At 31.4% G+C, this 24,004-nt stretch overlaps 3 protein-coding genes and 1 non-coding gene across 14 annotated transcripts; all 4 read right to left on the reverse strand.

The window, feature by feature from the left end:
- Positions 1-3,735: 3,735 nt before the first annotated feature.
- Positions 3,736-10,194, reverse strand: PHR17 (MYB-CC domain-containing transcription factor PHR17). 11 transcript variants are annotated; one of them, XM_014762950.3, is made up of 10 exons: positions 9,909-10,184; positions 9,004-9,044; positions 8,859-8,910; positions 8,106-8,751; positions 7,797-8,007; positions 7,622-7,698; positions 7,501-7,540; positions 6,259-6,316; positions 5,700-5,769; positions 3,736-4,480 (listed from the first exon to the last, which is right to left on the reverse strand). In XM_014762950.3, the coding sequence occupies exons 4-10, from the start codon at positions 8,742-8,744 to the stop codon at positions 4,130-4,132; spliced, it is 1,446 nt and encodes a 481-aa protein (XP_014618436.1). In that variant the 5' UTR covers positions 8,745-8,751; positions 8,859-8,910; positions 9,004-9,044; positions 9,909-10,184; the 3' UTR covers positions 3,736-4,129. The 11 variants fall into 11 exon arrangements, with proteins under 11 accessions (XP_014618436.1, XP_040862243.1, XP_006588696.1 ...); XM_041006309.1 differs by having other exon boundaries at positions 7,797-7,974; positions 8,840-8,910; XM_006588633.4 differs by having other exon boundaries at positions 8,840-8,910.
- Positions 10,195-17,623: 7,429 nt separating this feature from the next.
- Positions 17,624-18,312, reverse strand: LOC100305902 (uncharacterized). The gene has a single exon (NM_001251550.3). It carries the CDS (start codon positions 18,227-18,229, stop codon positions 17,936-17,938), a length of 294 nt encoding a protein of 97 aa, NP_001238479.1. The 5' UTR covers positions 18,230-18,312; the 3' UTR covers positions 17,624-17,935.
- Positions 18,313-22,530: 4,218 nt separating this feature from the next.
- Positions 22,531-23,875, reverse strand: LOC100306699 (uncharacterized). The gene is made up of 3 exons (NM_001248196.2): positions 23,560-23,875; positions 22,987-23,028; positions 22,531-22,782 (listed from the first exon to the last, which is right to left on the reverse strand). The coding sequence occupies exons 1-3, from the start codon at positions 23,855-23,857 to the stop codon at positions 22,700-22,702; spliced, it is 423 nt and encodes a 140-aa protein (NP_001235125.1). The 5' UTR covers positions 23,858-23,875; the 3' UTR covers positions 22,531-22,699.
- On the reverse strand, positions 23,322-23,469 carry LOC112998256 (small nucleolar RNA snoR137). Its single transcript, XR_003263292.1, has one exon. It is a non-coding gene; the product is annotated as a small nucleolar RNA snoR137 (small nucleolar RNA).
- Positions 23,876-24,004: the final 129 nt, after the last annotated feature.

Genomic DNA, 24,004 nt, shown 5'->3' on the forward strand with positions numbered 1-24,004 from the left:
AAAAAGAATAATTTGTTAAATTTTGGAAAAAAAAAGTTTAAATTTTAGGGACTAAAAAAGACACACATTTCAAATTCAAAGACTAATTAAGCCTAATTTAAAATTAATTTTGATATTAAAGACTAATTTTTATACTTCTTTTAAAATTGTTGAAACTAGTTTCAGAAAGAAAATAGATTGATTTTCCAAATTAAATCATAATACTGAAATCACATAATCTATTACAAGTTTACAACTATAATTTCTTCCCTCTTCTTTTATTTTTTTTTTCTCTCTTTATCTCTCTTCCTTCTTTGCATACTCCCCAAAATCTTTTTCCTTAAAGTAAACGATTATTGCCTCCGGCACACAAAAATAATCTCAAACATTTACACTTAAGCTTACCTTTAATTTTCGAAGTATGTTTATAGAAGGCTTTTGAATGGAGAGCTAGCTAGCTGCACTGGCATAATCACTGGCTCTCACTCCCGAAATGAAGTCCATTATATTACATTATAGGGTCCACAAGGAAATGCACAGAACATCTTCCTTTGATCCAATTCATGAGTAGGAGAGTGGCTAATGAGAGAAACTAGAAGGGAAAACAAGCATTTTTAAGTCACAGAAGTTAAAAATCAAAGTGTAGCATATATATATAACAAACATAACTTGCAAGGTTTGAATTTTGGACCAAAAAAGCAGCAAAGTAAAAGCAGGGTAGTCTCAACATATATATATATATATATATATATATATATATATATATATATATATATATACCTCATCAAACCATGCTTCAGAATCTTGTGAGAATTAAGTAGGATCATTCATTTCGGGAGTCAGATCCAGTGATTATAGCACCAGCTGATGATATATAGATGCCAAGAAAATTAAATTCAGTGGTGTTGAATTAATCATGATTCTAGCCATGGTGAGAAGAAAATGGTATTTATATGTAGAAGAAGAGCAGAGTGATGACTTTGATAGTAAGATATCAACCATAAGTGTTTTTGAATTAGGAGAAAAACATATATCAAACAGTGAGTTGGGAAGTCGTACGTGTGGTTAATTTGAGTCTAAGATGTAAGAGATGCATTGGTGAGTTGAGAATAAAATATCAATTGTTTGAACATAATAAGATTCATAGTAATTGTTTGCACTTTCTAGATTGCTTTGCCTCAAAGGCGTCCTTCAATTCCTAAATTTTTAATGGATAAAGCAAAATGTTCATGCAAATTCAGGTTGCAGCGTCACGTTCCCCACCTTATCATATGGTACAATACAAAAACTTTGTGAATAAATGAGAGAACCAAATCTCAATCTGTGCACGGTTCTCGACATGATGAGACTTGGGCAGTTTTTGGTCACTATAGTTGGAACTTAGCTAGAAGTAGTACTCTCATTGAGCATTACTAATGATGTATGTTACTTAATTACGAGACATTATGATTGATTGATTCTTGTATATCAGCACAAAGTAGTTGTGATTGATCGTGAACTGTCTGATCGATTTACTTCAAAACTAGAAGCCAGATGTAACTTAATCTATTCTTTTACAAGTTTAATTTGTGAGATTTGATTAAACTTATACCTGAAGTTAATCTTTTCTAATATATAGGAATTAAACACGGTAATTAAAGTTTCTTTTCGCAATTAGACTTATACCTAAATTTAAATATTTAATTAAGAGGCATTTGAGATTGTAAATTGCTTGATTGACTCCATGGTAGAAGGCTAGGAGAGTTAGCATATTTATCTACATATTCTTCTTAATAATACATTATTTAAAATTTATTGGAATATTAATATACAAAATTATGAGTAAAACTACTATATAAAAAGTGAGATATATAATATTTTGTAATTTCAAATAATTTTTTTATGAATAATAAAAAGTGTGATAAAGAATATATTATTAATATTTTTCAAAAAATAATTTAATATGGGCATAAAGTCATAATTAAAGGACTGTCAACTCATCAATTGTAATATCCCTTCGTCCATAAATAGCATATACATTAATTAATTGTTTGCAACCATTTATATGTGCGATGATAAATTAGTTTTGATATATTTATAATTAATTTTTAAAATGATTATTGTAAAAATTATGATTTTTTGATTAATTTGATTATTCTAATATAAGTAAAGATAAAATAAGTATTGTTAATTATTTTTTAAAAATATAATGGTTAGTATTTCTATACATAGTTTATTGTGTATATATATACACATATAACATCAACGGTTAATTTTTAATATATAAAAACTGATATTACTTACTTGACTCTCTAAAGTGAGTTTTCACTTCAAAATATGCTGAATATACATTTTAATTATATTGTCAATCCATTTTAATTAAATTATAAATAAGAACAAGTGTTTAAACATTTATAAACTAAAAATTTGTTTATGAAATTACTATATGAACCCTAAACAAAAACATTAAAAACTTCATTATTTCCACAACTACAAAACATGCTTAAAACTATATTAGTATAAATTTTGTTGCTGGTCCAGATCATGCTGTTTTTGAAAGATCAAAATATTACATATATAAATATATGTGCAACTACAGCACTTACTATATATTATGCATTTCCACCTACACATTTGCAATTGACGATCCACCACCCTATCGATAATTTGATGTGGGGGTGGGGCAACATAGTCTACTTTAAGGTTGGTGAACAGGTTCCCATGGTTTGACTCGACCATGTGTAGTACGTAGATTAAAGAATAAAGATTAAATATATAGTACAAACCCTTTGGATTTAACGTATAGTAAAATTTTAGAATAGGTTGCAAATTTAGCTTTTTTTTTTGTGAAAACAAATTTATAATTAGCATTTTATTGAAGTGTATGTAAGTAACCAATTAAGAATAAAACAATTGCTTTGTTAATTATATACGAGCACTGGAAAAGAAAAATGCAATATTTTTATGTAAAGATCATGACTTCTGTATGAAATCAATATATTTAATTTTAACAATTATTTTTAGGCTATTAACATATAATTTTTTTCTCAACATCAAATACATTGACGAATTTAATTTAGTGCTAGAAAATATAATTTAACAAGAATGCACCGTAAAGTGTAAACTACCTCTCATTAATATTTTTTTTCTTTTACTACAATAACATTTACAAAATTAAATTGATCATAACTATTTGCGTTTTTTAATTTTTTTATAGAAGTATAAATATCATTCTACACACTTTTTCTTGTGAAAACATGTTATAAAATATTTTTAGTTCCAAAACAATCATTTTATTTATTTATTAAGTGTTAAACTATCTCATCTTTTTTTATGTGAGCCTTTTGTTTTGATTCTTTTAATTCTTTATAATACTCACTTTAAATTACCAACATGTTATTAGTTCGAATAGAAGTAAACTCATCTCTTAAGTAAATTTTTGAAAGCTTGTGGTCAAACAAATTTCTGAACCCAAATCTATTAAATGAACTATAGTCAAGTCTTTTGACAAATATGAGTTATCAAAAATTTTGATGGATACTTTCTACTTATTACATGATTACCTACCAAAAAATACTAGCTTCAAATGTCTATTTCATTAATATTTTTACGAAAAAATCCTTAATTAAATGTGATAAATTAATTTGCTGATCTTTCTTTCTCTCTCATGAGGATAAAAGAAGATGAGAAGCCATAGTTATCTCTTTCACATTAAAGGTGCAAGGAAAGAGAGAGAGAGAGAGAGAGAGAAAAGTGCCCAATTGAACCTCGGATATCATCAAGTTGAGCTCGTTGACTTGAATTATTATTTTTTGCTATTTTCTTTTTCTGGGGCATAAAGTATAGAGCTCAGGAAGGGTTCCGCATTCTAAGGATAGAGTGTGCACAAGTTTAGTATGGCACTTACAGTGATACTGATATTTACAAACTCTACCAAGGTGGATTTCTAACGGCAAAACTAACATCAGCCTTTCAAGTAACCGAGGCCATATCTTTTGCTAAATGTACATTGTACTCATTCATTGACCACAATTGGACAGGAGGGACTCATAAGTTACGAGCTCGACCAATCATTCAGCCTAATCTTTCTTAAAATGAAATCTTTCATGATTCAGTATTGTCTTGTAGTATCACTATTGATACTGTAATTCAGCAGATTCATATAGCTTAATTACTCAGTTCTTTGACGCTTTGGGGCTTGAGCACTATCTTCACTAGCTATAGCATGTTGAGTTTTGGGAGAATCAGGCTTCCCACACTTTTCCAATGAGCCTTCCTCAACTCTGGTACTGCCATTAACCTGATCAGGTCCTGACCTGCAATGGTCCAGTACTAGTGATGCTTCCATTTCATTTTTGGAAAGGGAATCTTTCGTAGCATTTGAAGACATCCCAAATGGAGTCTCAATGGTGGTAAATGATGGTGCCTTGAACGTTTCAGTTCCAGGTTTACATTGCTTCTCAAACATCATCTGGAGGCATCTACCTTGTTCTTCTATTCGCAACTGTAGGTTTCTTTGAATCTGACAGAAAAAAGAAGGGAAGGAGAAGAACGGTATTAGACCTATGAAAAAGATATGATCAGTATAAGAGAAACAAGTGGGATGCCTCCGACAATTAACCTCTTGCAATTTGAAATATAAACCCCTAATATTAATAACAGTATTACATAAATTAGTTTCACACTTGATTAAAGAAACAAATGTTCTCACCAATATAGCCAAAAATAAAAACCAATTGCCTACATAACAAGCATGGTAACCAACTAATCATATTCTTTTGATCCTCTTAAGATGAAAATGACATAGCACAACATTCATGAGAAAGTGCTGTAACTCTTAGAACTAAAATTTGTATCTTCAACAAGTTGAGATATATGATTGGGAAGGACCAGTAAATAAAGCTGATAATTTATTAAAAGATACAATTAATAAGTAGGAATCAAAATGCAGAGAACAAGAGGAGTGTAAGGTGGTTTGGTGGTTGGGGAAGGGGGAGGGGGAGGGGCATAAGGGTTGGAGTGATAAGGAGGTCATGGGTTAAAATCCCTACACTAACATAACATGCTAATTACTAACATTTGCCTATAAAAAAATGCAAAGAACAAGATGAGTAATAAACAATATTAAATTCTTTCTGCAGAGAAGATTTGCATCCCTTCAGTTTCTTTCACCAACTTACAAAGACACAGACTTCATTTGTAGTTGACTTCAGTTACAAGTAAAAGTTTATTCTCACCGGTGCCACTGTGCTATAAAACATGAATTTCTATAATCATGGCAATTGCAACCATGGTTGAAAAAATTAAAAACCAAACCAGCTAGTTTGATTGAAAAACCAGTGATTGATCTGATATTTTGTCCAATCAACCTACAAAACTGAAAGCCCGAAGAACCCTTTGATTACTTGTAGTTGTCCAATTTTGAAATTTTCAACACAAACAATTAAGGTATTATATAATTATAATACAATAATTAGATAGATAAAAATCTCATTCTATATAAAGTTATTAATGGTGCACAAGTAGCATCATTGTAAGGTGAGATCCACCCCCCACCCCCTCATCCACCTATCATGTGTGTGTGTGTGTGCAAGTATATTGACCACAGTTCAATCATGACTAGTGAAATACTGATTGCAATAGAATAAAAGCTTGCAAATTGATCAAACCTTTGAACCACCCTTCTAATAGAATTCATTTTATTATGATAGAAAGAAATCCTAGAGGAATGAAGTTCAAACCTCAAGCTGTTCATGCAACCGCTTCTGAACCTCCATTTGTAATCGTAGAGCTTCAGTGATCTCAATACCACTGTCAATAATGCAATAGTAAAGTCAGCATAATAATTCCTTTGTCTAAAATATTGCCAAAATCTTTACATGGAATCATATATCGCCCTTATTGTAGTCTTAATCCTGGATCACTAAAAATTCTAAACAAATCACTTGCTGATCCTTATTCTAATAATTTTTGGTCCTTGTCATAGCCTGTGATGGTACAGTAACAAAGCCTCTTTCTCTTTTATTTTAATCCTTATATTCATTCTTGAACCTCCCCTTAATTGACAGTTTATTTGTACTTTTCTCCAGTTAAGTGGTAGAAATAAACTTAACAGGGCTAAATTCCATTGTCATACATTCCATGCAATGTAATCAAATTAAATTCTTCTGAGAATGTAACATTTATACCAGAAAAGTCACATTAAAGAATGAAATGCTGTCTATCTATTTGATGTATCAACATTTATGGTAATATTACATAACTGAAATTATTTAAAATAGCAGTGAATAGTATACTTACGTTCTCAAATCTAGAGATGACATCTCTTCAACCGAACTTGTTTTTTTGTCCATAACTCCTGCCAACAGTTGTCAACAAACTGTAGATTAGCTTACAACACAGAGGAGTATGGCTCTAGGATTCAAGGAAGTGACTCAGGGTAAACCACTTCCAGACACCAATCACAGCAATCTAGATCAATTTCTCGGGCAAATTAGAAGACAATCTTTTTAGTTTCTTGAGCAAGCACAGGTTTCTGGATACAAGGCAGGTTCATGGAAAGAGAGAGAGAGAGAGAGGGAAAGATCCAAGAGATTTAGATTAGTTAAAAATTGCTACATCCCCTTATTGTCATTTACTAAAATTAATTTTAGGCTTAAATGGGCTTTTAGTCCATATAATATATACACTTTTTCATTGGTCCTCTTAATTTTTTTTAACAGTGTCCCTGTTAATTTGTTTTTCATTTTTGTCTCTAATATTATTGTTTTAGTCCCTATAAAACTGTAAAATTTTGTTATAACAAACTGTTTCATTTATATTAGAAGATTTTCATTTTAGTCCTTGTTATTAGGAAACATAAGGCTTGTTTTTCAATCTGTGTTAGCCAAATCATCACTCAATAGTGACCCCTAACTTCAGGGACTATAATGAAACAATTTTTTTTTTTAATAAGGATGCAAATAGGAAAAAAAAATTAAGAGGACCAAAACGAAAAGAATCAATTATTATAAAGACCAAAAAGTTATTTAAGCCTTAATTTTATGTGTATATTTGGATATGTGCGAAAGTTTCTACATTCTAAAAATGTTACATTTAGGCACTTCTCAACTAAATTATAAGCGCAGTATAGGAAAAGGATCCAAGTGAACTTACATCTTACTCAAAATCTTGTATACAAAGGGTTAAACCCATTAACACCAGTTTAAGAGATTAAGCACTTTACACAATTCAATAGCTTCAGATTCAAGGTGATTTGCATTAATATAACCATTGAATGCACAAAATAAAAATATTATGCATTAATAGGTATCTAATCAATTAGTAAACATTTTCTTGGATTTCAAAATCACATTAAAGAAAAACCAGTTTCCAATCGAGAATGATCTACATGATATGACCTTTTATTCCTACAGTAAACTTTGCAGTGATGGATTGGTTTTATTTTACACCAGCATCAAATACTAACTCAAACAAAACAGGTATTTATAATTCATGCATGCTGGTAAGTACTACATATTATACGAGACATGTCTTGTGTACCTTCAGATGACTCCGGTCTATATCTAGCTGTCCTGTATTTCTTCATTTCAAGCCAAATCTGTTTCAGTAAAAATGCATGCTACTGAACAAACCAAAGGAGTTAAAAGCAAAGTGCACATACCTGCAAATGGCTTTTAACATGATATATAGTTAATCCTTCAACTTTCATGAGCTTCAGCACACCCTTTGGAGTAGCTTCTGTAGAAAGAAGACAGAAAAAGGGGGGAAAATAAGGACAGAGGCTAGCAAACTAAGGCTAAGGACTTAACAAACAGAGGAAAAAAAGATGACCGCACTTTCACTCCCCCCAAGTTGGTTGACAGCCTCCACAAACGCCTCATGAAGTTCTGGTGTCCAACGCATTCGTGACTTAGCAGGAGCAGAATTTGCTGAGGAAGAGAGGGCAGCACCAGCGCAATTTTCTCCATATGAAGCAGGAAGTTGTTGATGACCTTGGGATTGATGTCCTGGAATCTGTGAAAGTGGTTTTGAAACTTGGAATGGCCCCTAAAGCAATAAAATGAGATCCTAGCACATTTCTTAAATAAATTACTAATCAGTTTCCTCTGAAAGCTAATATTGATTTGAATTATGAAAAACTTCACCTTTGGCTCAAGATCTTGAATGTTGTCAGCAAGAAGGTCATTCCAATTAGAAGTCAATGTGCCATCATCACTGATTAGCCTCTCAGCCCACTCCTGCCAATCATTTTGCTTAGAATACTCCTCAGATGCCATTATAGGGCAGGCACTACTTTCTACCGGATTATTATCAATAGAGCCATTTTCAGGAAAATCCAGAAAGCCTGGCAGGGAATCTGTATGCCAGGAAACACTGTTTTCTTTGGAATAATGACTTGGTGTTGCTGAAGCTGGTGGTCCAATATTTGAAGAATATGATAATGGAAATTGGGTGATGTTAGTTGATGATTGTGAAATCAAATGAGCATTAGTAGAATGTTTTTCAGCAGATGAAAGAGTTGAGTGATGAAGATCAGTTGAATATCCAGGGGAAGACGAAAAAATATGCCCAATTACTCCACCGGAATTCAAATAACTTGAATGAGTAAAAGGTCTTATCATAAGCTCTTGTTCTACAAAATCCAGCTGTGATTCAGGCAGCTTGGGAAACAACTCTTCTGGGGGTATTGGAAGGATTGACAAGGATGAAGAAAGTGCTCCAGACATCCCCATGTTATTGAGTTGCTTTGAACTTTCAATGGAGAAAGTAGGATGTGCTTCCATTATTTTCCTTCATTGTTGATTAAAAGGATAAAATGTCAGTTTTCAGTCAGTTTATAAAATCTTAAACCTGTATTTTCCCTTGTGATAATGCTCACCAGCAAAATACTACTCAACTTGATTTTTGTTATTGGTACAGAACCAGACTATTTGTCATCAATCTTCAGATCTGTGAAAGGAAAAAAATACTCTAGTCTGTAATATAAAAAGTTACTCAAAAAGAAAACAACTCATTATTAAGAACTTCTGAAGATTATTAAACCTCATCATCAAAGACAGACTAGATAAAAAGCATGCCCGATCCTGAAAACAAGTAAAAACAGAAACATACTAAATGTAAATTAAATCATCATTGCACTTGATCACAAACCTGAGTTTCAATGTAAGATAGATTTTCAATAATTCAATGCTTGATAATAATTCATAGTTCATAGTGATTTAGGTCCAGAATGAAGTCACAACCACTTCCTCTCTATTTCTGTCTCTCCCCTATTCAAAACCACTTGTAATCATTAGACAACCATAGCATTGTTAACTTTCTCTCAAATTACACAATACCTACTCTACAAATGACACATGGCAGTCCAATAACCCTCAAATACAGAGTGAAATTCTCAGCCCTGATTTTTCATTTTTGCAACATACCTATGACCATGACTCAAGTTTATCATAAGCTAAACTAAAGTACAGAGCATGAGCATAGCTTCCTCATATTCATAATCATTTTTCCTTCTAACACTCAGCAATTCACCTATTTGTAAAGACAAGGATGTTATAGTTCTCTCTCACACACACACACATAAAAAAAAAGGAACGCATAAACCGATGATGAAAACACATAAAGAAAAGATGAAAGCAATTCATAGTCACAGGAATAGGCATGCAAATTGATACCACATCACAAACGATGTTGCGGGGATCAAAAATCGATTGAATAAACAACAAACTTAATTTAAAAAAAAAAAAGTGAGAAATAGTAACAGAGGTGGTAGCAAAACCAGCGTAGCAAGCATCGGAGTTAGGGAAATGCAATGCGATGCGATGGGGAGTGAAGTAACGCAACAAAAATAAAAACGTGAAAATGAAGCAAAAAAAAAAAAAAAGAGAGAGACCAGATACCCCGAAATTCCACTACAGAACTACGAAAACGTTGTATCGAATTCTTACCCCCAAGCGAATTGGAATCGAAACCAGAGAAGATGAATGGAACAGATTCTGGTGACAGACAGAGAGAGAAAGAGAAAGAGGCGGGTGTTTTTGAATTCCGTCACCGGCAGGTGAAGAACGGTGATCAACGAAACAAGTGCGCTATGTTGTCGCACTGTGCTATTGCTTTGCTATGCTATGCATAAGGCTCATCCACGCGCCACCCACTCGCGTGCTCAACAATCTCTCGATAGCGTGTCGTGGACTCTCTGAGCTTCCTGCACCTGCATGCAATTTCGAAAATTTTTATATGAATTGGATCTTGCGTTTTTTATTAATAAAGCTATAAACATTCACCAGCATGTAAATCAACTTTCTAACAAAGGATTACTCCTGTTTTAATCACAGATATTAGAACATTCTAATGCTGAATATGTATTTTTTTTGTTATTAAATATTTTAATGGATAACTGTAATACTTATATTCAACTCGAATATATTTGTAATCTAAACAAAAATAAAAAGATAAAAACAATCTTTTTTTTTCTTTTCTTCAAATTAAATGATTAGTTTTTTCCCCTTACGCGGCGTCTCTAGAATTCGAATTTTGCTTCTTTTAAAGGAATATCCACTTTCAGTTATTATATCCTTTTTTCTTAATTCGAAAATAAGCTTAAATATATTTCACTTTCAGTTTATAAAATAATGATAATGATGATATTATATGTTAACTTAATTTTAAATTAATATAAAAATATAATTTTTTGTTATAATATAACAAAAAATTGTAAAATTTTAACTGAGATAACCAACTTTAGATTGAAATTAAGTTTGAATCTCTTAATATTTAGAATTTGAGCGTTATGATAAAAAAAATCTGATTGAAGAAAAAATTATTAAAATTAATTAGCCAAGTTTTCTATAAAAATTAATATTAGTAAAAAAAATTATATTTGATAAATACTCCATACTTATAATATGATAATAAAAAATAACATAAATTTATCTGTCAATATGAATTATTTTATATTATCAATCAATAAAATTATTATATATAATTTTTTAAGTTATTATTATAAAAATAAATAAACTTTTTATACGTGAAAGTGTATGATCAGATAAGATAGTGCATATGTCATTTATTTAAATTGCAATATCAAATTTATCTAAGATTTATGTAACAAAATGTTGATTTAATTGAGATTAAAATTTAAGATATGTAATCATATAAAAAAAAAAAGATATGCAACTTTTAAAATGGCATATTTTGTGTAGCTAGAAGAATTTCTATGTAATATACCACTGGACACTGGTGAGGTTGGTGATCAGTGCACTAAGAAAAATATACATTAATTGACTATTGGTGTGACAATTCTATGTAAAAAGATTTTTATTTCTTTCTTTTTTGTTCAAAGAAAACAGATGCACACAAGACACAACCACAATCCAACAAATTTTTTTATTCGAAGGGGCTCCAAGCTCGAATAAAATAAAAATTCCTAAACTAGTAACCATTTCTAGCCAGGTAAAAATTGAACTCCTTCAAGTAGAGGAAGCTCAGATTAATTTTCTTTCAATTTTCAAAGTTAATCATTGTTTTTTTTTAAGTCAAAGTTAATCATTGGTGATTAGAGACATAAGAATGCGACTTTGTATTTCATAAATTATTAAGTTGGTATCATGGCAATAAAATATGTAAACATCCGTTGTTTTCTATGTTGTCCTTCTTAGAATACTTCCAACCTCACTCCAATGTCTTTTTCTAATAAATAATTAATAATTAATAATTTTGTTTCAAAATTAAGAGGGCAAGGTTCCAGGATGATTGACAAATGGGCTTGTGAGAAAGAATTGGGCCTTTGTTTGTTAGTATTATAAGCAGGCTTTGAAAGAAATCTGAAGGAACTGTTTATATTTAAAGAAATTTAATAATAAAAAAAGAATATTTAATGTTTAAGAGATGTATCTTAATATCACTTGCTTTATTGAAATTTGTTGCTATTTAATTATGTGCATCAGTACGCATTATTGAAAATCATGTCAGCAACCACGTGACACTATAAAGTTGATTATATTCAATGCTTTCCCAGCATATCTTTAGCAGGGAAGAAGAATAAGGTGAAAATAAACATGTTGCAGAAAACGAACCTATCATTTTGATATTGATTCCTTTAAATAGCATTTTTTTTTCCAACATGAAAACAGTGGGATTATTATAAAAAAAAAAAAAAAAAAAGTGGGATTTGGCGTAGAAAGTAATACAATGATATATATGTTGCAAACTCATAAACCTTTGAAATGGATGAAAGGTTAGGTTTCTCATTTGATGCACTCATCCAAATGAAGGCAAAACTATTTTCATACATAATAAGTACTTAAAAATACAACAGAACGTAACTTAATTTTAAAATAGATAAAAAAAAATTATATGATATTCTAATTAAAAATTTGTATAATAATCTATTAAAAGCTTAAGAATATTAAAAAACCTAAATACAGAATTAAAGATTAATTTTATCTTTATTCTCACGTTGAGTTTGAATTTGGTAGATTTAACATAGGCATTCCCTTCTCTTTTCCATAATCGAGATATGACATCTCAGTTGGATTTAAAGAACAACGCCCAAAATGTTGCTATGAGCAATTTATCTGGTGTGTTGAATTTGCTGTCCAAATTTAAGCAATCCAACACTTTATTAACATATAGTTTATGGTAAGACCCTTCATTTAAAAGCAAGAACCCTAATTGATTTGGAATCTTCATCCTTGCAGTGCTAGAGCTCTTTTGTCGTCATTGCCTACCCCAAGACAAGAAATTTGCTTCCGCTTCCGTTATCTTTTGTTTTGAGATAGTTTGATAAAAGTGTGTTGTTCCTTTAGCAACTCATATTATTGATGTTCCATTAGATAATAAGTTTATATAAAGTTGATTGGTGCAAAGGTTATCAAATTTAAAAGTTTACTTAAATTGGGGAGAGTTTTATAGACTCGACTCGTTGATTCAATTCATAGACTCATAAAAATCTACTTCATATAAAAATAGTAACAAAATATTTATAATTAACATACTAATTAAACATTTCAACAATATAATAAAATAAAATAATAAAACATAAAATTCAGAATATTTAAATAACTAAGTCTAGTAATAATATGTCACTACTAGATAATAATTTGTAGATGTTACAATAGTTAGATAATTCTCATCAAGGGTTTGATATTATTAGAGAATAAGAGTTTGATATGATTAAAGGTGAGAATTTTATATTTGAGAATAACACGCTAAATGAAAGTATGTTGAATGTTAAATAAATAAATAAACAATAAAAAATTACTTGCATTTTGATCTAATTTTTTTAACTTGCTAACTCGTTAACTCGGTGGTAGACTGAGTCTGTCGAGCTTAGAGTTTATAGAGTTTACCCAAAGTCTACTAAAAAAAGAGTTTATGCAAGAGTCATCTCATAGAACAAGTGAACTGGACTGATATAAACTCATAAGAGTTATCGAGTTAACTCAATAGTTTGATAACCATAGATTAGTGGTTAAGAAAAAAGAGAATAAAAAAAAAAAGAAAAAAGTGATGAATTTAATTTCCACTCACAAATCTAACAAATTAATCATTATCAGGATAATAAAAAAATATATTGAAAGATTTGAAACATAGGAATGATATTCGTTATTATTTATACTCTTTCTGTTTTTATGTTAGTTCTTTATTTAATTTTTATTAGTTTATAATTCCTAATAAATAATTATATTTTTAATGACATGATATTTTTAAAGTTCAGTAAGTCTACAGATTACATTAGAGTGGGTTACAGATAACTAATTGCCTTTTCTCCTTTAAACTTAAAACATCAAGCCAAGCCACTACGAAGACCAGATGTTTACTAAAATTATTGAAACAACTTTCAGTTCAGATAGAAATAGAAGTTAGAATATAAATTACATGTACATCAATATCAATTAAAAGGCAGAGTGAACCAATGCACTAGAGTGGCAGATTCGAGACTCTCAATCAGATGGGACAACTTATTTTTTTTAAAAAAATTAATAATAATTAAATTAAATTGTAATTTTGATTTTCGTATAATTCTTGAAAAGAAAACAAAATGTAAAAAAGTAACTAGTCAATAATAGATAAAAATTGAAAACAACTGAAAAATTGAGGTCCGAAGGTTCAAATTATAAAAATAGAGACGGTAAAAAAAACAACAACATACAAAGTATACTTAATTCTTTTTAAAAATTGAGTGCATTTGGACCCTCAAATGTAAGTAGGTCCACTATTAAAAGATATAAAATTGTCTCAGTAATATGAAGAATGAAAGAAAAAAGGAGAGATTACATGTTCAAATTTTCCAGAGTCAAACTAATAAATCAATATTGTCGATAAAAAAAAAGAAGTAATTCCGCTATGGCACCGCTTAATGCCACATACAGTGAAGTTATAACTTATAAACACATTTGAAACGAAAATTATATTGGGACCTATCTTTTTTTATCATTGGATCTTAACCAGTCATGACATAAACCAGTTTTCCATCACTTGGCTTCAAGTTACATCCTATCAGCCTAAGAAACAAGTCATAAACATAATCGAAATAGTTGGCAAGATTTATTTGTCTCACAAGTGACTTCAATAATAATGTGGAAAAAAAAGGATAAAAAGGCAAACAGGACCATGTCTATAAACTTTGAGGCATAGGTAAATTAAATTATTCGAAAGACTTGATGATATATGAACGTCATTAAAATAAAAAGAATGAAAAAGTTATAGAAATTTGAAAGAAAGAAAAAATGATGTTAAAACAACACTGCTATTTAGTACAAATAACAGTAGCAAGAGAAGAGATGCTCGAACAACAAATATGGATCAATACAATTTTTAAAAATATATTAATTAAAAATATATAAAATAGGTTTTCGATGAAAATCACAGTTCATGCAAGTTTAACAAAAAATATGTATGCCAAATACTCTATACTTTCTGGAATATAAGAAAAGAAATTATGTTAATTAAAAAATTAATTAACATCATTTAACTTTATTGATCTTATTTAAAAACTATTTTTTCTAGATTATTCTTAATTAAAACTTGATATCAAGAATAAAAAAAATTATTAAAATTACCATCTTAGTTAAATGGAGAATATTTTGATAAAGATTAATATGGTGAAATTAGTTAAGATTTACTTTGAAGCATACATGATTTTCTTTTCTTCATATCTAAACCGGAGGAATTAATAATGTTAAAAAACAATTAAATGGTCATTTAACTATAGAAATGGGCACTAAAAGAAAAACTATAGAAATGGTCAATAATAATCAAAACTCTTAGTCCTTTTGAAATAATTTAGTTGGGCTTAATTAACCCTTAAGGGCAATTGCCTTGCTAATCTAAACTACACCTTCTTGCCTTAAGAAAATGAGCTATTTTCCAGAGAGAAATCATAATCCTGACTCCTGAGTGCATTGTTGCCTGTGGAGACAACTACACCCAATTATCATCTTAAAATAAATTAGTTAATGTATTAACGGTAATTAGTGCTTCAGAATTATTGATCATGAGCATAGTATATTATATACACACACAGTAACATCAAAAACTGACACACCCTTCTCCAAACCATGGGAGATGGGGTACTAATTGTTTAATGGCGTGCGATAAAGTTTTTATTTATAAAATTCAAACTCTTAGTCCTTTTGAAAAAATTTAGTTGACAGAATTACGAAACATGCAACAATAATTTTTTTCATTATGTTTTCTTTTCCATCATTTTCTTTATTTTTCTTGGCTGTGAAGTTTCCCGTTGACTTCTTTCATTACACAATTGCCAACTTAGCAATTTCGGAAACTAAATTTACATTCTAAACTCAAGTGCTTGTCCAAAACCACACTACTTTTAATGAATAGAGTGCAAAATAAGGTTCTCGTGAGAATATAAATTGAGTGAACTACAGTTTTAGTATTAGAAACTGAAGAATAAGATGATGTAATGTGTTTCTCCACAAACGGTGTTTTGAGTCTGTTTGGATACAAAGATAGAAATGTTTTTAAGAATTTTTTCAAGCTTATATATTGGGAAAAAAAATTATATTTTCACTCAAAAACGCTTATGATTATATTGAAACATGTCCTTTGTTTAGTTCAACATACATAATACATTGATCCTTCAACTATGTCTTTGTTTCAATAAATCTCAATCCGTACTCACTGAGCCAATGATGAAGCTTGAGATGATTCATGATCATGAGATAAATGCCAGAGCCATTTATATGCATTGTGTCAAGAAACTCAAATGCTGTGTGGTAGGACATATTGTAAATGAGTGTGTGAAGTAAATTCCACGATGGGCTTCGCACACTGAAATTGTAAATGCTAAATGGCATGGCATGTACTGTTTCTTTATGAAATACTAGTACTATGTAACAGATGACACCACACAAATGAGAGAAAATTTCAATCCTCGATTTATTCAATGACTCGATGAATGAAATTTATGATCTGACACCAATAGTAGTAGTATACTTGTTCATCATTTCAAGTTAGAAAAAATATTTCTTTCTTTATTGGATAAATTAAAAAAATAAAAAATTAACTTTACTTGTTGACAAAAATATCAATGGCGTGGATATACATAATGTGTTAAAATATTTATCATTAATTTTTTCTGTTAACGATTGCAGTTACTTAGTTTATCCATTAGCACTTCAGTGAATTCAAATAAAATAAACAAAAATGATACATCTATAATAATTTATATAACATTATATTTTATGTCTATTTTTTTATATTTCAAAATTTAAATTTATCTTCTTTTTTCTCTCTTTTTCACTCTCGTAATTGTATATTTATTGTACAATCTGTTATTCAAGTAAAATTTCTCTAAAATAAAATAAAAGTTCCTCTATTGCTTATTCAGTTATTCTATCTAATCAGAATTTAGGCCCGTCATCTGTGCCACTGATTGTGGTCTCCTAATTCTCTCCTTAATCCATGACAGCAGAGCAAACGAATCATTGTAAAAGTGTTAATTAATTTTGAGCAAACCCAAAAACTAAGCCGTGATTTTATCTTGGATTATATCATCTTTTCTTCCTTTTATTCTCTGCGTCTAATCAGTTATATGTATTAGTTTTATGGCAGAGAAGGGTTGGAATTGTTCTTAAATAGTGATTCACCCAAAAACACACAGAAAAAGTTGCAAATAGGATTAATTTAAGCAACTATTTATGCATAGTAAGATGCAAATATTTAAACAGGTTAGTGAATTTTTTTGTAGCCAATGACAATCTATTCTAACAATCCATATTCTGTTTGAAAACGATGTTAAGATTCATATTTCCCATCAAATGTCAAATGTATCATCCTAGCTATCTCAAATCTATGGAGCTCGTTTTCTTACTTTGTACCATTATTTTGTTGAGAAATAATTGAAGTGTTGATTTCAGATATTTTTTCTTTGCCTTACTAATTTCCACATCTCTACCCCTGTATGAAAGTGAAATTAAAAATGGATCATAACAGAAAGACACAGCATATGCCATGATAGAAAAGAGAATATGCACCACTGTAGCTCATTCAAATGATCATTTGGAAGGAGGTACCTATTATTAATTAAGAACTCTCTGTGGATACAATACAACAAGGAAACAACCCAGAAAAGCATGTCAACTTATATAATAAGCCATTGAAAATAGTTACATAACTTCATTCACAGTGCCAAGATTCAACCATGGCTAAAGAAAAGTAATTGGATTAGAAATATCATAAGAGTCAATTTACAATTATGCAATTTGCGGAGTATTTCACCATATGGCTATATATAGAATATCAACAAACTGTTACAGATCAATTTATTCATTACTCAGAAAAGAGAAAATTATAACAAAAAGAATGAGTGTGTTTGGATTGCCGTTTGAGATGCTTCAAACAGACATTCCCACTTCCCTAAGCACAAAATGTAGAAGGAAGTCTTTTGTCTCGTTGAGACAAAAGCTGGTTTCAATATACCTGGTACACAAACACACCCTATATATCATCAACAAAAGCGAGGTGGAATATGATCATTTGAAAGGCCATCATCAAAGTTGAGCGAATAGCTCCGAAAATCATAGCTATACTGCGGACTACTTCTCCTTTGCCAAACCAAAGCTTGCTTCAATCTACTCTTCAACTTGTAATACACTTGCCTGAAGATGCATGATGAAGGGTAACACCCTAGTGGTGCCCTTCTTTGGACACTACCAAGTGTCACTGAAGAAGTAACTCTTGTTTTCCTATGAAACTTCATGAATTGATCTCTTTGAAAGCTATACACCTTTGAGACTTTCATTCTTCAATGGCTTAAAGACGCGTGTTTTGTCAAGGGTGAGAATTTGTATTGTTAAAACAAATCAAGAGAGAATGGAGTGGGAGGAGGAATGAAGCATCATAGGTGAGCCTTTTAAGCATCCACAAAGCAATCAGTTATTGCCACTTTCTGATGTGTGGTGAATGAAAAAACATTATCATGAACTGTCCTCAAACTTTAACTTTGCTACCTTTCCACGGTCATAATGGTCCCAGCGTGATTAAAGGATTAAAGGGTGTCCTATAATAGTGATGTAACATCAATTGGATGTGTTCAAGGCTCCAATTAAGCACCTTTTAGAAGACAATCTTGTATATAGTTGTTAGGGTATATCATTGTGATTTTTCTTGTGTTTTACTCTAGTCTAGGATTTTGGCAAAGTTTCCTAGGATGGTTCTACGATGGAGTACTTGAATGAGGTCGGTTCTTAGACATAAAGGTACACGCAATTCCTACGCAACCAGATCAGAATTTCACTAGCTTTTTTCTTCCCTCTTCAAAAAGTATGACCACACTTCATATAAAATAAAGTCTCGAATGAATTCCAAGTCACATTTGAGGGACAGATCATATCATGCTGACATGCTTACACGCATCAAAAGGTATATAAGGAGAAATTGAAATATAATTTACATCAAAAGATGTACGTGTCTTGCCAAAGTAAAGCATAAAAAAAGATATTCCTACATCCATATCCTCACCACATCAATTTTATTCAGAAATTAAATCCTACTTTAACTTTTAGAATTCAAACCTTTTATTAAAGTGAAAGTTTGAAAGCAGAGAATATTAACATTCATGTGGATAATTCGTGAAAGCACCACATAGAGTACACAAATTAGTATGTTAGTCACAAGCATACATACGATAAGATACTCCAAATTTCTGCCTTCAAACAAAGAAAAACTGTGAGAGCTAACCAATATGGTACATCCATGTTCAAAAACTATAAAATATCACTAAAATCTTCCTTCCGGTCGTTGTGCCAAAGTTAAAACAAGTCACTATATGAGTGATGTAGAATGTTTGGAATCAAAAGCAGTTATGGCAGATATAACTTACTGATAGGAACAAAATGAATGCAGTTTGTTAGAAATGTTGGTTAAGCAATGCAATCAAATTGGCAGTTAGTTATAGGACATTGATGGACAGTGCTACAAAATACAAAATTTTACCCTGCCAGCTTGCCTCTTGTTGAAGTAAAGCACACCATGATGTTGATGTGAAATGGAACTGCAGAAAAATCTATCACATTGCATCCTATTTAATCAAACCTTACCAATAGGTACTTCCAATGAATTGAGGATAATAATTAAAACTTAGCATTCCTTCAATCAAATTCATCTTCTTGCTAACTAATATGTTGAACCAGATATAAGGTGGGTTGAATAGTTAAGGGAGAAGGGAAGGAGAAAAAGATTGTGGGTTCGATTTCCTACTAACAAAAAATAATTAACAACTAATATATACCTATAAAAAAAAACTAATATGGTGAAATTATTAAGGGGGAAAACACAACTTATCATGTAGTAACACAAGAATGGCCTAATGCTAAGAAGTGGAGGCATAAGGTGAAACAAATATACCTGTATGCCTAGTCAAGCTACTGAAGCAAGGTCCTCGTAATACCAATATACTCTTCGGTAAGTTGGAGCAATAGTAGTTTTCACATGTCACGGCTTAACAAACATTAAACAATTCTAGAGCGGCGAAATCCGAATTAAATCTGAAAATAAAAATTGTGTCAAACGCTTTTCCATTTTTGGATAAAAATATGAGGTAAATAGCATTTTGTTCTCATCTTTTTATACAATATATGAAATCCACTAGAATCAGCCTGACAGGAGTTTGGATAAGGTACTAAATTAAACTTTATAGCCTTCATTTTATACCCAAAAAAAAAAAACATACAATATCTGCAAAATGTTAGTCTCTTTTACTTTTTCAAAAGGAAACATGCTTTGTGGTCATTTTGTTTTTCTATCATGAATGATTTTGAGTCAATAGGGAATGCATTTCAAAGCAGATATTGCTATTAACACTATCACTTTTGCTATTAGCACTACTCACGTTGATGCCTTCTAGAAACATTCCAAATTTACCCCTTGGATGGAAACACATTCACAACAAAAATGTGTTTCCATTACATAAATGCAGATGAAAAAACCTAAATGCAATAGAAACACGATTTCATTGCATAAGTGTACAACGAAACTATGTTTCCATTGTTATTTGGAGATGCGAAAAAAATAAAGTAGCAAAAATATGATTTTATTGTACATTGTACAATGAAATCATATTTCTATTTTTTTTTTTTACAAAACAGAAATACAATTTGACTGTACACCCTTCCCCTACAAACACAACAACTCTCCCTCCCACAACAGCACAAACAACAAACACTCACAACATGTGTTGTGGATCTGGACAAGGTTGAGGTGGTGTGGTGCAGTTCTTGATGGGAGGTGCACACGACTGTGTTGAAGGACAATGTTGGGGTGTACACAATAGACAACGATGATGATGGGTGGTGTGCAACAGAGGCATGGCACACAAATTTGGGCTTGGTTGGGTGTAGGTGCATAGGTGTGGAAGGGTGTGCTCTAAAAAGTTTTTTTTATATGATTTTTGGTAAAATAGGAAAATATTAAGCATACACAACACATCCGAAAATATCCTCGGAAGTTTTAAGTAAATAAATGTTACTAACAGGTAGGAATAATAAGATTTCTGTTTTACCACCCCCCCCCCCATTTCATTAATTCATTAAGTATAAAAAAAAAAGAATCAAGACAAATTCATTTGCATCGGTGAGGAGGATGACGGCATGGTGGCACACAACATAGGCTTGGCGAGGCACGACGGTTCTCGATGAAAGATGGAAGTGGGGGAGTGCGGTGCTGGATGACGAGGTGGGGTTGGCACAAGGGAGAAGAAGTCTAAGGGGAAGGGGAAGCTATTGACACTACCAACTCAATGGGCAAAAGAGGAATTTCGTATGTGTTGCTAGTGCCAATATCAAAGCTGGTAGTGGCAATAACAACAATATCCTTTTAAAGCTCGAAGGAAAAGCCTAGCGGCCTACACCAAGCCCATAAGCAAGGGGCAAGTCTGTTGTACAGTTTAAACAATCAAAAGAACAAAATTCCTCAAAAACTCCATGTAAGCTTCACGCGCTACTAAAGGCAGGAAATGAAATTATGAAAGGATACATCTTTGCTTTAGGCCTTTAGTGTGTCTCTCACTAGAGAGAGAAAATGAGAGGAAAAAAATGAAAAAACATGAAATATGTGATAAATTATATGACAAAATAAGAAGAAAAAGACAGATAAAAAAATAAGGATAAAAGGTAAAAAGCACTCCATTGGTTATGAATATCATTCCTGTACTTTATGTTGGTGTAGTACACGTGTTAAATGGTAAAGCTGATCCAAAAATATAAAAGTTTATACTTTTTCCGGATAATATAAAGAAAAAGTTTTATTACAAAATAAATTTAATTAAAAAAACAGCATATTTCTAAGGAATAAAGCATCTATCTATAAGATTTATAAATTACTTTGAAAGTTATAGAATAAGAGTGTACAACACAATTAGTTTTTAAAAAGCATAAATATTTTATTTTATATTTTCATAAAAAAAAAAAGTTGTAATATAACTTGTAAGAGAGAGAAGGATATTGGATATTTAAGCAAAGCTATTAAAAAAAAGGATGGTGGATATACTTTCAAAAATGTTTATCAAATTTCTAAATTAGGCTGAATTTTTTTATAAAAGTGTATTTGGTTAAAAAGAAGACAAATTTTATATTAAGAGTTAAACAGCTATATACTCAATCATCTAATCATAAATCGTTTTGCATTGTTAGTGTATAACACTTATTCTCTTTGTTATTTAAAAAATCTTTCATTTATTATACTTTCTTAAACAACAATGAAAAATAACGGGAACCAAAATGATAATTAACAGGTGAAGAGGAAGAGAGAAATGCTAGTTGCTAAGAATAAAGAAATGATGATGTGCCCGTATCAACAACTATCACTCATGGCACTTGGCATCTACATCTATTTTTACCTCATCCTTTCTCTCAATATCTCCTCTTTTACTTACTCTTACTCCTACTCTTTTGTTTCTCAGCTCCTCCGACTCAAAAAAATAGAATGAATATCTACCATCTTTCTTTAATTAATACCTAAGTCAAAACACTGATAAATTCGGGAACAACAAAAAGCCATTGAAATTAACGTAAAGGATCGGGTAAAACATTAGAGAGGAACAAGAAACAAAAAACAAAATTCTTAATTAATAATTAATATCGTCTCTTCAAAAAGCAAGCTGATTATAAGTTACGAATGATTAAAAATCTGTATCACTTGTATTCCAATTTCAAGCTTAAACAAAATCTGAGACACACTTAAATCCTACAAGCTTAAACATAACAAGAAATTCCACTCAAACGATGGCGTTAGCTGCACTTGCAATCCTAGGCCACAAATCAGCACACTCTTTTCCAATGGGACCAGTGATAGCAGAACCTACATTGAAACATGTCACAACCAAGATTACTACCAGTAAATGCATAAAAGAAAGGTGAAACGGCAAAAGATGAAAGAAACGTCATATCTTTTGGTTTCTTTATGAAAGAAAGAAAAGTAACAGTGGCTAGATGCTCACAACATGTAATACATTCTGTTACCATGCAAATAAAATTATACAAGAGACATGAAGAAAAGAAATACCTTTCATTTCTCCCTTGGGATTGACAATAACACCAGCATTATCTGCAGAAAGCATACCAAGATGAAGAAAACATAAGCACAGATTATCCAGGTTAAACGGGATCAAAAAGAAAACTAGAGCTAAAATTGTCCAATAAATCCTAAAAAGCTAAGGAGTGTCATTGAATGAGCAAAAATTGTCCAATTAATCCTAAAACACTAAGAAGTATCATTGAATGGGTAATCCCTATAAGTCTAAAGGGCACAAATTACACAATAAATCTATATTAGGGATTTAGCAATGCAGGAATCAAACCAATGACAATTTTGGGAGTTTAAGTTGATCGAATAATAAGGGATTTACCAGCAGACAGGTAACACAATGCAAAGAGATAATAAACATCATGCTGTTTAAAACTGGCAATTTCACAACTATATGCTTCCCAGAGTGAATGCCCCAATCACAAAACGGGGCACTCACAATAATAGAACTATAGAAGCAACACATAACAGAATAGTGATATAGTTAAATCTAAACAAAACGAGATCAAGTTAAATCAATTAGCGAAAGGGGTAGGGTTTGTATGTATGTACCTTCGAAGTACATGTAGACGCCGTCCTTTCGGCGCCATGGCTTGCGCTGGCGAACGATGACAGCTGGCAAGACCTTCTTCCTCAGATCGGGTTTTCCCTTCTTCACGGTGGCCATCACCATGTCGCCAACGCAGGCCGAGGGAAGACGGTTCAAACGGCCTTTGATCCCTTTCACCGAAATGATGTAGAGGTTCTTCGCCCCCGTGTTGTCGGCGCAGTTCACCGTCGCCGCCACTGGAAGACCCAGCGACATGCGGAACTTGTTCCCCGCCGAACCACCACGACCACGCTTCGACATCTTTCTCTCTCTTTCTCTACCTTCCTACCCTAATGTTTCTCTCTTTATATACCCTAAACGAATAGGGTTTTAGGGTTTCCATGGGCTGGGCTTATTTTATTGGTGGGTTCAATCACACAAACACAAGTCACGTTTTTTCAGTTTTGT

Source organism: Glycine max, chromosome 10 (assembly GCF_000004515.6).
Source record: "Glycine max cultivar Williams 82 chromosome 10, Glycine_max_v4.0, whole genome shotgun sequence".
NCBI classification, from domain to species: Eukaryota; Viridiplantae; Streptophyta; class Magnoliopsida; order Fabales; family Fabaceae; genus Glycine; species Glycine max.